This window comes from Cervus canadensis, chromosome 7 (assembly GCF_019320065.1).
Source record: "Cervus canadensis isolate Bull #8, Minnesota chromosome 7, ASM1932006v1, whole genome shotgun sequence".
NCBI lineage: Eukaryota > Metazoa > Chordata > Mammalia > Artiodactyla > Cervidae > Cervus > Cervus canadensis.
Genome location: NC_057392.1, coordinates 48,772,220 through 48,789,845, shown reverse-complemented (window position 1 = coordinate 48,789,845; position 17,626 = coordinate 48,772,220). Strand labels below are relative to the sequence as shown.

At 46.6% G+C, this 17,626-nt stretch overlaps 1 protein-coding gene across 3 annotated transcripts in view; it reads right to left on the bottom strand.

Moving 5' to 3' along the window:
* XXYLT1 (xyloside xylosyltransferase 1) overlaps positions 1-17,626 on the bottom strand; it is a 162,456-nt gene that overhangs the window by 51,595 nt on the left and 93,235 nt on the right. For all 3 annotated transcript variants that reach the window (XR_006270338.1, XM_043473314.1, XM_043473315.1), the window contains exon 3: positions 13,217-13,349. Coding sequence is in view for 2 of the 3 variants with exons in the window: in XM_043473314.1 (XP_043329249.1) it covers positions 13,217-13,349 (133 nt within the window). In the remaining variant the exon portion in view is untranslated. The remainder of the gene's footprint in view (positions 1-13,216; positions 13,350-17,626) is intronic.

Genomic DNA, 17,626 nt, shown 5'->3' with positions numbered 1-17,626 from the left:
CCGGCTAAGGAGTTTGGACTTTAGAATTAGCACAGCACCTAGCATACAGTAGGAGCTCAAGAGAGTCTGCGAGAGTGAAGTCATCAGTTACTTGGGAACCAGGGAGGACAGGGATGGGATAGGCTGTCCTTGGCTGCAGAACATGCAGCTGTTAGTGAGCCAAAAGACTGTGTCCAGGGTCTAATGAAACTGAAAGTCAAGTGGACAGTCTGGCCAAGGAGCTTCTAATAGGCAGAAAGCGGTGTGAAGCAAGGCAGAGGGGACCAGGGCCTTCGGAGCAGCAGGAAGGAAGCAAGGAAGGAAGGAAGCAACTTCTGAGTTATGGGAATGCAACCACAGAACATCTTCCAGGGTGCTCAGCCCCTCAGGGGCAGTGGGGGCCAGCCATCCACACTACACCCTCTCCTGAGGGTGGGGCCTTTGGCTTGCCCACTGAGCCTGATGTGGGGCAGGCCCTCAACCGATACCTGTGGAATCCTTCAGAGCTAAACTGTTATCACCAGGTTAGCGTGGATAAGCTCAGATATCCAGGGATAAGAGGACAAGAGCCACCTTGTAAAAATACACCAAGACCAAAATGCCCAGCTTGTTTTAATTGCCTAAGGTCTTCATCCTGGGTGAGTCCAGGGCCAGGCCTGTGAAATCCATAGAGTCTGAGTTTCTATCCATCCCCAGCTCCCAGAGTTTGCCTTCACCTACAGCCCAGCCTGTTTCTCCCAGACCAGGACCCTCTCAGCTTCTGCTGATTCTGCTCCAGACAGAATACCAGTCTACCCAGGAGACAGAAGGTGGCATTTCCTGAGCCCTCCGCCCTTGTCTCAGGAGGCAAGCCCCACGACCCCCATCTTGAGGCCCTCTGGAATGCACAGAAGCACAGGGGCAGCCTTTTCCAGTCACAGGCTGAAAGGGAGCAGCCCTGGTAAAATTCTGATGTGCAACGGGCATGCACTAAAAGCAATTCTTGGGAATTTTCAATACTAGCCAAGAATCAATGGTGAAAACAAAGCATCTACACTTTTCAGAGGCAGTCACCTTACCTCCATATTTTTCTTTTGATTCCTTCCACATGGAATTATGGCCAAATCCCAGTGGACAGAGGAGTCTGGTGGGCTGCCGTCTGTGGGATTGCAAAGGTCAGACACGACTTAGCGACTAAACCACCACCACCACCTCCACATTCAGTGGCCAGTTCTCAAGTTAGTGACTACGTAGTTTGAGCCCACCCAACAGAGACGCCCAATCTCCCCATTCAGTTGAAAGCCAGCCACAGCTCCCACAGTGACACAGAAAGCCAGGAGCAGTGGGGGGTGGGGGAGGGCAGGCCTGGTAAGATGCATTCAGAGGGAAGAGCCGCTTTCACTCTGCACCTTGAAAGTCCAGTCAAAAGCCAAATTCTGGACCCAATAACTGCTCAACACCCCCTTCCTGGTTCTAACAGATGATGAGTCCCTGTTCAATGCCAAGCTCAGCAGTATTTCTGATCCCGAATACCTCAGTCTCTCACAGCTTCCTTCCCCTGCCTCATCCCTGACCCACCTTTGTCCCTCCATCCTTCCCTGCCCTGCTGCCTTGAGCTGAGGGTGATTACACACCCTCGGGTGGCCCAGGACAGGCCTGGTTCACCCTTGTGGTCCTGGCATGATTATTAACAGCATCCCCTCTTCGCTCTCTAAGAGTTCCAGTTTAAACAATAATTTAATGGTAAAGTTAAATGGTCACCCCACCCACACCGCACTTCCTCCAGGACTATTTCTCACGATGTTTATCTTTAATTACAACAGGCAGCCAGATCTAGAAAGTGGAGACTAATCCAGGCTCCATCCAGCTTCCTCCCCTCCTTCCCTTTAAATCTGACCCCCCTCCCACCCCATCTTGTTGTGGAAGAACTTATCTTAGCTAGCAAAGACACCAGCAGGCATTCTACAGACAGCAGCAAGATTCAGGTGTACCCAAGCTTGGCTCTAAGGTTTCTGTTAGTCAACCGAAAAAGGAGGACATTTAAATAGTTGTACAGAAGGGGAAACCAATCTATTGTCCAGGAAAAATAGGACTATTTGACTTCAGATGGGCCTTCAGGGAGGTCACTCTGTGTGTCTTGACAGCATCCCAGCATCCTCACTCCTATGCCTGTGCAGACAGCAAGGCTTGGGACCGGGGTCTCCCTGGGCCAGCACTTCCCTGGCTTGTTCATGAGGCAGCACTGAACAGGCAGGATGGTGAATGGAAGCAGCAAACGCACAGCTGCCACATGACTCTATGCCTCTCCCCCTTCCCTCTTGCCTTGGGTTTCTCTCCTCCTTTCCTCCCCATCTAGACCTTTAATTCTTAAAAGCACCTTCAGACACTGAGAGGAGTTCAAAGATTTTTCTCATACATATTAAATTTGTTGCCCACTCTGATAAATGGAGGTCTGGGAATCTTTTTATTTTCTTCCCAAATGACATTTCTGGACAAGAATTATGCTTGGCCGTGGCATTTTATGATTACGTAAGTGTGAGGTTAGTTAGAAAATCATTTGATGGAATTTTGAATTACCAACTAAAATCAACTATTTCAAGTAAAGACAGAAAACATTTGAGAAAAAGTCTGAGCACCCAAAAACTGTCTGCATCGAAGGATCAGCCAATAACCAAAACCTTGGGAAGGTCCAGGCTGACTAAAAGAGGCATTCAGTCAGTTTTTTGCCTCAGTGAACTTTCAGACCCAAAGTCTCAAACTGGCAGTTCTTGAGCTGAATCCGGTGTACCATTTGGAGTTTTTTGGCCACCAGAGTTAATTACCACTATTTTAAAATCAGGACCTCTTACATTAACAACACAGATTTATGGCTTTTCTTGGGGAAAAAAAATTCAAACACCTGGCAACACTGGGCTCATATTCATGCAAAATAAACAAGATCATCAAAAACACCAGTTAAGAACCAGGGCGTAGATGGGTGTTCAATCAACTGTTCTCCATCCTTTTGTGCCACAATCCATTTTTAAACCTTCAAAAGCTTGAATTACTTCCTGGAGGCATTTACCTGAAATTACACCGCTACAGGCTAGATCCTGAGTTCCTGAATCACAAATGATTCTTGTGCCTGTTACAAGATGTTACATTAACTAGATGATCCTCTTTGCTTCTGAGAGCCTAACCAGACGTTCTCTCATTTTAAAATAAAAACCACTCAGTATCTGATCCCAAATGTGACATGGCACGTGGACTGGAGATTGGGGCTCCTCTGCCCTGTCCATGCAGGTGGCTGCTGGGCACCTACACCCGCAGCTGATCCAGGTATTCCATTTACCCACACCTCTCTCCCAGGTTGTGGCTGCCTGTTTCAGTCTCCTCTGCACCAACAAGGCCCCAAAGGTTCTCTATACTCCTTTCACACAAAATATATTGCTTGATCACCTGTATCAGGAGTCCCCAACCTCTGGGATCTAATACCTGATGAGCTGAGATAGGGCTGATGTAATAATAATAGAAGTAAAGTGCACAATAAATGTAATGCATTTGAATCATCCCCAAACCACCCCCTCCACCCCCAGTCCATGGGAAAATTGTCTTTCATGAAACTGGACCCTGGTGCCAAAAAGGTTGGGGACCACTGATCTGTATGATGCCTTTAACCTCTGAAAGCAGCTGAGAGGATGTGAGGTGTGAGAAGAGAGATGGCCTGAAGGACCAAGATCACACTGTATTCTTCCCAAACTCTGCTGACATCTTGGCAGGAAGGAAGAGGCAGAAGAAATGCGGACGCTTCTCCTCTGCTCAAGCTCAAGTCATTCCTTCTAAAAAAAAAATATGATTCCCCTTTACATTTTTACCATGCTTAGACACTATCTTCCAGGTTGAGAGCTGAATACAAATGAACGATAGTCACATTATTAGGAACATGAAAATCTCATTCACTGCTGAGCCAAGTTAGAGCACTAGAATTATATTCCTTTCTTTACAGTCCCAAGTTCATGATTCTTGGATCCAATGAGATAAGATGGTCCTAGCAGTTAGGGAAAGGGTTTCCCTTGCTCATACTCTGTGCAGACCCTGGGCTTCATTTATTAAGGGAGGCTGTGTTTCCTTGCAGGGCCAAGGGGGATCAAGGGGAACCAGAGAAGCAGCCAAATGGACTGGCACTCACTCCACGCTGTCTGATAGTAATGAAGTCCCTCGAGCAGTTCCCTGACCTCACACTTCTGAAGCCCATCTGGACAGCAAACCTCATAATGAGTGTTCAATATAGAGGCATGGACAGGTAGATTATTATATGGGAAGCAATTCTGGTTCCTTGCATCTCCTTTTACAAACAGTGATAGAAAAATCTTGAAGACAGGAATGCTGGGGATGGCTAGGTCCCTGGATCAAAGTGGCAGCTCCTGGATGTGGGGGGGGGGGGGGTCAATTTTGCAACCTCCAAACAAAAGATCATAGGAATGCTCTACAATTAACAGTCAATGACCTGTAGTCATCCAATGCAAGAGTAGGAGCTAAGCGGTTTATTCTAAACTCTGGTCCAGGTGAAACGCCTGATATTTCTGCAGTATCAATTCTGCAGTCAACCTCGAGGCAGAGGGCCTCAGGGCTGACTATCCATTTCAATCACCTGCAGAAATGCAGTCATGTGGCTGAAATGTGAGCCAAGGTGGCCGTGGAGCCATACTGAAATCCCCTCACGTGGAGCCAGTCACGCCTAACTCAGTCCTTTTCACAAGCTGTTTGTCACAGAAAGTCCCTCCTGTACATGTGTCACCATGATTCAGCTATGCTATTTTGCCTTTTTCCCCCAGAAAGATGCTTACAGATAAGTCTTTTTTTGCTGCCTAGATTACAAAGGAGGATTTCTCAAGAAGATGTTTATCTGGCAAAAGAAACAAGTAGTAATGCAAAGAAGGACCGTCCTCCCAGCCTGTCATCCTTTACTGGGCCTCTGCCAGGCAGGGCCCCCACAGAAGCCATCCAGGGTGGTGGTCCCACCAATGAGGCTGCCAGCTTCTGGAGCACAGGGTCGAGTTTCTCTCTCCTGCTCAGCCAGGCCCATAGCCATAGCCTGCAGGGGAGTTTCCCATCCGTGAACAGGGCCAGGTCCATCTAAGCATGCTTCCTGGAGGCTATACCTGCACAGCAAACCCCAGTGCCCTCCCAAGAGACCTTTCAGAAGAAAGACAGAAACACCACACACATACACACACACGCGCCTTAGAATTCTAACAGCAGACTGTTAACCTGAGGATGACATGGGCGCATACAAAGTTCCCAGTCCCTACAGTAAAGTTTCTTTGTGGCTCATCCAAGGGAAACCTCTAAACAGTAGCACCAACTTGAGGTTTGCATTTTGGGTGTTTGAGTCTTTACTGAATTCCAACTGCCCATCTCCCTCACATTATAATCTCCTTGAAAGCAGGAACCATGTGATCTACCTCATAATTCCTCAAAGCTCCTAATCTTGTGGTTCACACATGATGAACCCAATAAAAACTGAGAATAACAATGCCATGGATTGTCTCTAAAAAGAAAAGCGATTTCTATAAAAACACCAGCAATGGGCCTATGGACTCTTATTTAAGAACTGGTCAACACATTGTTGAGGAAGTCCCCTCTTATTAAACAATGGTCCCTTCATGTATTCAGTCAAAATCTACTGCGTGCCTGGTACCTAGACTGCACATCCCAAAGTGAGCATGCAACCTGGCCCCACCCATCTGCCCATTCATCTCCTCACTCATTCTTCCCGTGACGTGTGTCAGGCACCATGCCGTGGGTCTTACTGATTCAGTAGTGCCAGAGGACTCACACTGCACAGGATGACATGAGAGCTGATGTGAGCCGTGTTTTCAGAGAAGGGAAGTCCCTCACATGGTCCCCACCAGGACCTCATCTCAGCCTGGGTGCTCAGCCTTCAGAAGCCTCCCTGACTCCATGACCTTCAGATGACATTGGATATTCACAACTTCCCCGGGGGGGCACAGCCATCAGAGAAGAAATAATTACATTAACAGTAACACAGTTCCACTCAGGTTTTCTGTATACAGCATTTTCCTTTTAAAATACATTTTCCCAATGTTGCCATTAAAAATAATAATCTTATAATATTTTTATCTCTACCACAGAGCAGGTATTTTCCCTCTCCTTTTATTAGTGACTCCTGCAGGGGCTACATCACTGCCGCTGGGTTACACGGACTCTGCAAAAGCAGTCAGCCTTGTCTTCTAACTCCCAGGGATGAAGGAATACAGGGCTTCTTCATCAGCCACTATTTTAAAAGCTGGCAGGTTTTTCTCTCTTTACTCAGATTTAACTCTAATAGAAACTGACAGGTTCAATCTTGGTTAATTTTTTTAAAAAAACACAAGAACAAGAGCCAAGAAATTCATCCTCAGGTGTCAGCAGAAAGATGAAAATCTACTCTCTTTCATCTGATAGTCCTAGCTTACTCATCCTGAAATGATGGTGGTGGCAGAGTTACCTTATAACGCAGCGCTTCATGCCTGGTGAACAATGGACCTGGATTTATATGGACTGTAAAACCTTCCAGACAAGACTACCACATTAACATCCTGACATAAGACAATCTGGAGAGGGATGGAAAATGTCACTTGGCTAGAAGTTAGAGCTGTGTCTGTCTGTTTTCCTCCCTCACATAAACTGATTTCAGGATGAGGAACCTGAAGACAAAATGACACCATGAGTTCACACAACCTCTCAGCTCCAAATCCAGAAACAAGTACATGGAATTTTTTTTTTTTTTTTAATCATAAATTTAAAATGACATTTACCAATGAAATGGCCTGCTGACTGGGTTTTCTTGAAAATAATGGGGGTGCCTAGGAAGGGGCGGTAAGAGAAGATAGATAGGAATAAAGATGAAGCAAGGTTGGCTCAGGGTTGATAATTACTAAAACTCCGTGAATATTATAATACTAAAGCACCTAGAGTACTACATGTTTCTGTCTACCTTTGTCTATGTTAGAAGCTTTCCAAGATAAAACAGAAAAAAATATGTATTGGGAGACTAGCAATGTTTAATACAGGAATACTGAGTTAGGGATAAGGATGGCCAAGTTACACTGTTTAGTGAATAAAGAAAGATGCACAAAGGTACATAAAGTATGAGTGCACTTACACACACCACTGATAAATCTGTAGAAAATTTCTGGAAAAATAACCATCTTTGTATACTGCTGCAATTTTTAATGAAAATGTATTACTCTCATATTTTTTTAAATTCAAGTAATGCAGCAGAGGAAGGAAAATAGTAGGGGTGAAAAATGAGAGAAACATCTCCATGGACAAGAAACCACTGTAGCCAAGGGCTGGAGTCCAGAAGCAGGTAGTGGCCAGAAGTTCACTCTCAGTGGGGCACTGAAATACCCGCCAGGCCCCCAGCCAGGCTCTCGGTGTGAAACAGGGGACAGGCGCCTGCCTCAGCAGTCTGTCCTCCTCACGTCGCCCGCCCTTCCTCCTGCTGTGATCTTCTGCACACAAACCTCCTCCCTCTTCGAGCTCCTGGTTTCTGACAGAGGCAAGTTAACATTTCACTCCATCATTGCGGACTCACTATTTTCTCCTGGTAATACTGTCAGTTTCTGTTTTGCAAATACGTTATACTGCTTCTCCTGGAGAAGGAAACGGCAACCCACTCCAGTATTCTTGCGTGGAAAATCCCACGGACAGAGCAGCCTGGTGGGCTAGAGTCCATGGGGTCGAAAAGAGTCAGACACGACTGAACGACTTCACTTTCACTTTCACTTTATATTGCTTAGGGTATATAGTGAAAGTATAAAACCAGCCTGCATAGATTCTAAATTCCTGATGGTGCTTTTCTCAGGGGATGGAGAAGAACACAGCACCCTAGCTGCAAGGAGTCCAGGAAAGAAAGTCTCAAGCCTTTTTGTTTCCCATAAAGGGAGGCAGACTTATATAGCAGGAAATTTCTCAAACATATGAAGGGGGTACAGATGCTGTTTTTGTTGTTGTTTAGTTGCTAAGTCATGTCTGACTCTTTGCAATCCCATGGACTATAGCCTGCCAGGCTCCTCTGTCCATGGGATTTCCCAGCAAAAATAATGGAGTGGGTTGCCATTTCCTTCTCCAGGGAATCTTCCCAACCCAGGGATCGAACCTGTGTCCCCTGCAATGTCAGGCAGATTCTTTACCACTGGGCCACCCAAGAAGCTATGACAGATGCTCAGAAGCCAAAATTCCAGCCCTAATTATGCTAAATTATCAGTTGCTCCAGCTTTACATACCATGAGGGAGCTGAACCTCACAGATTAAGTGAGCTCCCTAAGGTCACAGAACTAAGTGCCTGAGTGGGATTGGATAAAGTTGCTATCACAAATAAGAAATGCTAGTCTGTGCCAGATACATTGTCTAATTTAGCTTTCGATTGACTTCACCATATATAGTATTATACAGCATTGCTATAATCTCCAGGTCTCAGCTAAAGAAACTAAAATTCAGAGAGGTCAGGAAACTTGCCCAAGGTCACACAGCCATAAGTGGCAGAGGTGATGTAAGTCCACATCCTCCCCTCCTACTTCTGTGCTAGTCCTCACTTCCTTCCCAACATCCCTGACAGCCCTTTTCCAGTGCTAGGAATGGGATAAAGAGGCCTGAAAATAAGTTAGACATTTTTATTTCAAGCATCTGCAAAGAGGTTAGGCTGGCACAAATGCTATCAATAAAAACCACAAGACCTAAAAATGTAGAAGAGTGGACATCATTAAAATATTAACCACAAAAGCAAATTCCTGCCTGGTGTCATTATCAGCAGTTGACAGGATTCGCTTGCTGCTTCCACCTCATGGTGGCTTTGGGCTCAAACCAGCACACAGCCAGCCAGTGGAGCCAAGAGAGAATGAACCAGAAGCCCGTGGCTCCCATTAATAAAGCTACCATTCAACAGCTCCTCAGGAGGCCAGCCTCAAGACAGAGTGACCATGACCAATGGCTGCTACCCCAGCTCCTCAACACACACACTCTCACTCACTCACTCCAGGCTCAGCAGGAGCCCTGTGGCCTGAAGCTAAGCCATTGCTGGGTGTCCTCGCTCCAGGGGCCTACCCAACTTCCCAGGGCACAGTCTGGCCCTGGCTCCTGCAGAAGGGTGGGTGAACCTCAGGCCTGGTGTCTCCCGAAGACTCTGAAGGCTGCCTCTCAACTTCTTGCCTTCCCACTGGTTTCCCGCTTCCATACCCTTTGTTCCCATTCACTCAAGGATCTTATAGAAAAGCCAGATCACTCCCTGTTGCTAAAAAGGGGGGTTTTAACACTTGAGTAGGGGCAGAACTGCCAAATGTAGAAAAAAAGAAGGGAAGGAAGGAAAGATAACCAGCAGGATACCCAGTTACATATCAATTTCATATAAACAATACTTGTTTTGTGTAAGTATATCCCCTTAAAATATTTGGGGATATACTTACATAAAGCGGTTGTTTGTTGTTTATCTGAAATTTATTTAACTGGGCATCCTGTATTTTAACTGGCAACTATATCTGTTGTGAGTGGGGTAGAGTAGGAGGTATACAGAACAACAAATCAGGTGGAAAGGAAAACACAAACGGAGCTATGATGATTAAGGGTGGGAAGGAGGAAACGTTCTTTACCCAGAGTCTCTTTTACACCAGAAACTTTCATGTGTTTTATTTCATTTAAGCATTTCAGCAATTCTATGTATTAGACATATCTATCCCCACTTACAGATGAAAACACAGAAGTTCAGAGAATCAATTGACTTGCATAGTGTCACATGGGTAATTCTTGAAAGGCAGGACTATAATCTATGGTTTCTGAGTATAATCTGAGTCATTTCTTCTATGTATGGCTGCTCTGCGAGGTGATACACCCTTACAATTTTTATAAGTTATGCACAAAGCGGGTCTAACAGTTTTCTTTATTTTCCAATACACTCATAAAGAAGAAAATGCTCAATGGCATCCTGGATTAACACATATTTAAAACACAGCTGTTCATGGCTAAAAAGCACTAGACCATCTCCCCTTATTCCAACTAACCACACTGCCCAACTAACTAGAGTTTCCTAGCAAAGAAGAAGAGAAAGAATCATGAAAGGAAGGACAATGTTCCACCCAAGATGACCACTGCTCCCCATTTTTCAGATGAGTCTTACAGGGGCCCAAGAGGAAAAGGCTCCTTAATCAAAATGCTAGCATCCCATGAGACACCATTTTCCAAAAAATACAGCTGATGTGGTGCTATGTTTGGGACGGGGCAGGGGTGGGGGGGTGGGGGATTATTTTTTTAAAAAGCTGTTTGTCAAAAGTACAGTGGGAAATACTTTCTCTTCCAGCCCCTCAAGCTTCTAACATTCATGGCACACAATCAAAGGGAAACAGCCATAAAAATGACTTAATATGTGCCTTTTTTGAGGTATAGTAACTCTCGGACAAGTGACTATAAAAATAACACAGCTGAGAAGGTCTAGATTTATGTCTGCTTAGTGAATTTCCAGATCAGAATGCGCTCTGTTCATCAGCTAAGTTTGCTTTTGTGCTGTTTGGTTTCTAAATTTTCCTTTCTTTGCACAGATGCTAGCAGATTCTGTTTATGATAAAACCTTGCCCACCTCACAATCCACATGCCAGCTCCTGGGGGAGGACCGGGTGCCTACAGAGGAAGGCATACGACCACGGGGATTCCCCACCAGCTACACCAGCCAAGTCTACGGAGATGGGACTGAAGCTATTTTCAGGGGCCTGGCTCTGCCGGCCCTGGTTCAGGCCTTGTTTACTCCCCTGCCTTCATTCCCCCTCCCTACAAACAGTCACACCCAGGCACAGACTCCAGAGTGGCAGACAGCTAACACTCGATCGTTGGGGCTACTCCAGTTTTCTTATGGAAGATGGCAAAAAACCACAGTTCCCTGCCCCAGCCAGCAGCAAATGCTCCCAGCACCAGCATGAGACAGAAGGCAAGTATCAAATTACTCAGAGCAGGTGGGGACAGATCAACACAGGGCAGTCATTGCAGACTTCATTGTCAGAGGTCTTCAGAAACATTTCGGCTAGAAGGGGACGGAGGAGGGGAAGAGCAAGTAAAGGACTTTTCATTTCTGTTGCTTCTGATAGAGTGAGCCCTACAAACAGGGCATCTTCTGGACTTTATCACCAGCCGTGCTATAAGAGTCTCCTCTGTCTCATGTCATGGTGCAGAATGAAGGATTCTGAAGATGAGGAAAACTCAATTTCATTTTGGATCTAAAATCTTTCAAAAGTTTCCTTTGAAAAGGCTAATTAAATTGCTTTTAGGTTTCACCATTTCTAAAATCTTCGATGTACAGAAAAGATAAATTCTGGCCAATACCATTTAAGTTAAGCGTGATCAAGTTTTCATCTGTATTACATGAGAAAATTCCAAACCAGTGCTTGAAGGCCTCACAGCTCTAATTGCACTTAATAGTCAGCCTGGTTTAACGATCCTTGGGGCACGGGCCCTATATAGTGGTGAGGAATTCACCAGCTGACAAGCAACCTCAGGATGAGCAAAGATGACTCGGAAATGGTGAGGGTCAGAAGGGCTGGGATCACAAATGCCAGGGCTGGAGGAGGGTGGTCTCACAGCCCACCTGCTCCCACCCTCAGATGGCAAGGCCAAGCGTGGTGACCAAGCTGGGACTAGCACATAGGACATCAGACTCTTGGTTCAGTGTTCCTTCCATCTCCTCCCCTGGTTTAACAACAACCACAGACCTAACATACACCTTGTGTGAAGGTGAAGGGAGGGGGCGGGGCGGGGTGGGGGTGTGCTGCTATGAGTGCAAGGGCAGGTGTTTGCCCGAAGTCTCCTCTTCCCCACCCACAGCAGAGTACGGGGCTCTATTGCATGACTCCAGGGCAACCTGTGAGAGGATTATGTAAGGGCAACAGCCCACCTGGTCCAGGAGTTATCAACTCACTCAGAGGCCCAGCAGGAATTTCCTGTTATGTGATCTGGGTCTTGCAAATAACTACAACCAAGCCAAGGCTGTCACTCTCCTCTAAGAGGACATGCGTGTTCTTGAGTCACTAGTTGCCCTGCGGCTCTCCGCAGACTGGGCCTGCCTCTGAGAATGCCCACAGGGAGTCAGTCACCCACCAAGGGTGGGCCAGCTCAGGGGGGCAGCAAAACCCCAGCTCCAGGCTCTGGGGGGGCTATGGTTCTGCCCGGAGGAGGAACAGGCATCAATGTGGAATTCTCTGTACCCAGGGTCATGGGCCTGGTTTTTAATGAAAACCTGCAGGTGCTTCTGCTTTTCCTTCTCTTTTTAAATGTTTTTAAATTGTAAGATATATATTACACACACAGGAATACACACAAACACATGCACAGCCCCTCAAGCAGAGCACAAGCACTGCAGCCAACCAGGGGCAATGCCCACCCGTGTCCACACCCCTCCCACCCCCCACCCACTCCACAGGTAACTGTCATGCCGCTGTTTGGGACCATCATTCCTTGGTTTTCCTTATGGCATTTACCACTTGCATATACATCCCTAAACAGTACAGTTTAGTCTTGCCTATCAGTGCACGTAGGTACCTGTCTGCTCATTTTTATCTCAAGTACTCAACTGGATGAATATATTATATTTATCCATTCTGTTGTCTATGAGCATTCAGCTGTTTTCGGTTTGGGCTACTACAAATGATGCCACAATGAATACTCTTGAACGTGTCTCCCGGTTCTCAGTGCTGGAGTTTCTCTACGCTGAGCACCTGATAAGGAAAACACTATATATAGCACGAGAATGCACTCTTGACTCGACTGATCAAAGCCCATCTGTGCACAAAAGCTGTGTGGCCTCTCCCTCCCTGAAAAACACCAACAAACCTGCTCCCCTTACACAGAGGAGGGCTTGCTGGTGACTCGGAGGCCAAGAAAACTTAGTTCATCACCAGACAAGCAAGTTAAAGCTGCATCTCAACACCTCCATTGTAAGACAGAGCCTGAGATTTTAAAATTCTGAGCTGAACCAGAACCCAAATGGCTGGGCTTTCCACAAGAAAAAAATGTCACCAACTCTCCCAAATGAATGAGTTAAGTAAGCATCTATGGTCTTAGTGCAGACTCCGCTGCCCAAACTATTTACTGTAAACAATAAGTACAAAAGTGTCCCCAAGATGTTCAGTGCAGAAAGACGGCAGACCCATCAATCCCATCTGCAGAGGGTGGGGGGTGGAGGTGGTAAGAGTCAGAGGGGGTTCCTGGAGGCTGCAGGCCAGCTGCTCCCACGTACCTGTACACTGGCTGCATCTCCCGTGCTATGCCAATGATGGCGCCTGGCAGGAAGTTGTCGAACTCCTCAAACAATTCCCGGATGTTGGTCTTGTACTTGAGGTCTAGGTCCAGCTGAATTATCCGCAGGATCTCTGGAGAAAAGAACAATACAACAATGAGACAGGGACATACCTCCCGGGAGGCTCAGTCATTGACAGAGAATGAAGTGAAAGGTGCAGAAAGTGTACTGGATTATTCTTGCTATCACCAAATAATGCAATGACACCACCAGAAACAAAGGCCCTTCATCTACCGGCAACCCCGGACTCCCTAGAAGCCTTCACAGAAGACAACTGCCTCATAGCTTCCCTTCTGGTTGCAGATATACACTGTAAAACTAGGCGACCAAATTCTCTAGTTTACATGGCTGTTTTGGTGCTTCTCTCTGCAGTACAGGTAGTAAATGACCCATAAGTCATTGTTGCTTCAGCTTTTTATTATTATTTCTGCAAATCTAGATATATGCAGGGTTAGGATGCTGACCCAGAGAGAACCAGCCAAAAGACCTCAGATACTGTTATGTTTTTAATCCACTGTCTGAAAGACTAACTCAGCTATAATTGGACAGACACCTGGCTCATAAGAGCTGTTTGCTTCCGTTGCCTCCAGATGACTGAGGAGCGAGAAGGGAGGAGAGAGGTGCTGAGTTCATTCTCCATCCTTCATCCAATGGGCCCATCGGAGTGTCTGCGCTGGCACTGTCAGCAGGGGATCAGACACCAGGCTGACTGGGCCCTGCCCTCAGGGAAGGACACAAAAACAGAGAAGGGGTACCTAGTGCTGACGTGACATGGAAGAGGGGCCTCTCAGGGTCAAGTGATGATGGAGAGTAAGGACTCCGTCCTAAGGGAAGCCCTGGCCTGGGCATCAGATCACGTGAAAGCAGATTCCAGTTCTGCTGCCGATTAACTCTGTGATCCTGGGCGAATTATTTCACTTCTCTAAACTTCAGTTGTTTCATCTGCTAAAGTGCATATGATATGACATGCCTGGTGAGGCTGTGATGCCAAGAAGACTAGATAACAGATGGGGAACATCACCCGGGCTGTAGATGCCACAGGAAGCCAGGGTCTGGAGAGGAGGGAACTTGCTAGAGCTCGAGGCAGTCAAGGAAGACTTTTAGTAAGAACACCAGGCACCCACCTCATCTCTCTCCCAGCCCTTCGCCAGCCCAGATGCAGAGCATGGTGCTGTCAGGACCCACGACCCACAGAGGCTCCCTAAAGACAGGGACCCCATCTTTGGCATCTCAGCCTCCATCCACTCATAGTGCAGGGCTTAGCATTCAGTAAATGCTCAGGAACAGCTGTGGAATTCAAGAACCATTATCTAGTTTATGGAGAAATCACAGATTATGATTCAAGAAAAGCTGATTCAGTAGTCCCTGTTCTATTTTCCTTTGTGACACAGAAACAAAACCTTAGTTGACATCCCATGTGAGTCTTCGGAAAAAAGTAGGTGTGCATCCAGCTGCCCAGGCCAGAGGGCAATGGGCTGCTTCTCGGGCCCCTGTGGGAAGTGGGTGGAGGAGAATGGGCCCCAGGCCAGTGTGGACCCAGCGGCCAGCTTTCCCTCGCACTGCCCACACTCGCATAAATGTGAGCAAAACTGTTGCATCCTGCACTAAACACAGCAATCACAATAACCACCACCTAGAGGCTGGGAAGGGTCCTGGAGGGCAGGAAGCCCTTGTGGGAAGGGTGATGAGCCTGCAGCCTGGAGGGCAGGAAGCATTTATGGTGATGTGGCTGCCTCCTGAGAAGCTGCTCTAAACCAGGACAGACAAGAGAGGCCACAGGACAGAGTCTAAGGGCACCTGCTGCTCTCAGAGGTGGCTCTGGACAACAGAGGGGAGGAAGCTGATGGTGACCCTCAGGAAAGACACTGTATCCCAGGAGAGAATGTCCAGGCGTGAGTAGCAACCATCAAGACATCATGATGGGCAGCCCCACCACACACACCCGCTCCAGCCACTTCTCACCTGTCTACTGGTGCATCCCCTGAGCCCCGAGTTCCCTCACTCAAGGTCTCAGGCAGCTCTTTCACAAGACAGAGCAGAGCCTTCATGAGACAGGGGCAGGGGGGCACCATCATCCAAGAAGAGAAAGCACAGTATCATGGGAGGAGGAGGTGAGAGACCTCACAGATGTCTGGTGCTAGTTTTGTGGCATCCTCAGGGCTGTGAAAGAAAAGGAACTCTCATTCTCATGGCCCTAGAAGACTTCCAATAATACGAGTGATGGCCACAAAAGAATGCTTTCTCTGAGTGGTTTTTGAGTGTCTAGTATTATTACACAGGCAATAGTTTTAGTTCTCAAAACCACCCAACGTAAGTGGAGTTATTCCCACGTTTAGATGAAGGACCAGAGGCTTCTTGTTATAGTTCAGTTGCTAAGTGGTATCTGACTCTTTGTGACCCTGTGGACTGCAGGATGGCAGGCTCCCCTGTCCTTCACTATCTCCCAGAGGTTGCTCAAATTCGTGTCCATTGAATCAGTGATGCTATCCAACCATCTCATCCTCTGCAGCTCCCTTCTTCTGCCCTCAGTCTTGTCCAGCATCAGGGTCTTTTCCAATGAGTCAGCTCTTTGCATCGTGTGGCTCAAGCATTAGAGCTTCAGCTTCAGCACCAGTTCTTCCAATGCATATTCAGAGTTGATTTCCTTTAGGATTGACTGGTTTGACTTCCTTGCAGTCCAAGGGACTCTTGAAGAGTCTTCTCTAGCACCACAATTCGAAAGCATCAATTCTTCGGCGCTCAGCCTTCTTTATGGTCCAACTCTCACATCCATACGAGACTACTGGAAAAACCATAGCTTTGACTACACGGACTGTTGTCACCAAATAGATGTCTTTGCTTTTAAAGGTTAAAAACAATAGCCCAAGTCTTTCAACCAACAAGTGTCAGAGCTGGGATCTGAACCTAGGTTGGCTTGACTTGAAAGCCCAGCACACTCTTCCCAGTAGCCCCTGATTCTGCTCTGAGGAGAGAGGAGTTCCAGGGAGGCAGATTTGGGCTCCAGTGCTACCCGCATAGGGGCTGAGAGCACACAGAAATGCCAAAGACCTTGATAGACAAAAAGCAGGGTGACAGCCTGGCCAAATGGGAACTATGTGGATGTCATCTACATAAAAGTAGTTCACTATAAAGAAATTCCTGATAGAGGTGCCGTTCAGTCTGTCAATCAGTCATTCTTCCTTGAAAGCCTACCATGTGCTATGTGTACTCCCTGGTTTTTCAAGATCATCTAAACCCCACTTAATCTGCCCAAAGCAGCTGGAATGCCTCCTTCCCTGGCCTGTCTGGACAGGCCCCGGGCAGAGGGCAGAGCTCAAGGACATGAGATATCTCTTGAGGAGACCCAGTTCCTGCACTTGGGCAGAGTCCTGGCCTTGTCTAAATACACCCCTCAATAAATCTGAGCACCTTCCCAGTCCTTCAAGGAATGACTAGGAGTGAACTTGGAAAGATCTCACACAGTCAGAAGATATATGAATTTGAGATGCTTTAATATATTTTGTAACTCCTCCTTGGTAAGGCACCTTTCAGGAAGGGTTTGCTTAAAATTGGGAACACTTCTTTTTTTTTTTTTCATCCAACCATCCTCTTTTTTTTTAATTAATTAATTAATTTACTTTACTTTACAATATTGTATTGGTTTTGCCATACCTTAACTTGAATCCGCCATGGGTGTACATGTGTTCCCCATCTTGAATGCCCCTCCCACCTCCCTCCCCATCCCATCCCTCTGGGTCATCCCAGTGCACCAGCCCTGAGCATCCTGTATTATGCATTGAACCTGGACTGGCGATTCATTTCACATATGATAATTTACATGTTTCAATGCCATTCTCCCATATCATCCTGCCCTCGCACTCTCCCACAGAGTCCAAAAGACTGTTCAATACATCTGTGTCTCTCTTGCTGTCTCGCATACAGGGTTATCATTACCATCTTTCTAAATTTCACATATATGCGTTGGTATACTGTACTGATGTTTTTCTTTTTGATTTACTTCACTCTGTATAATAGGCTCCAGTTTCATCCACCTCATTAGAACTGACTCAAATGTATTCTTTTTAATGGCTGAGTAATATTCCATTGTGTATATGTACCACAACTTTCTTATCCATTCATCTGCTGATGGGCATCTAGGTTGCTTCCATGTCCTGGCTATTATAAACAGTGCTGGGATGAACATTGGGGTACACATGTCTCTTTCAATTCTGGTTTCCTCAGTGTGTATGCCCAGCAGTGGGATTGCTGGGTCATATGGCAGATCTATTTCCAGTTTTTTAAGGAAGCTCCACACTGTTCTCCATAGTGGCTGCACTAGTTTGCATTCCCACCAACAGTGTAAGAGGGTTC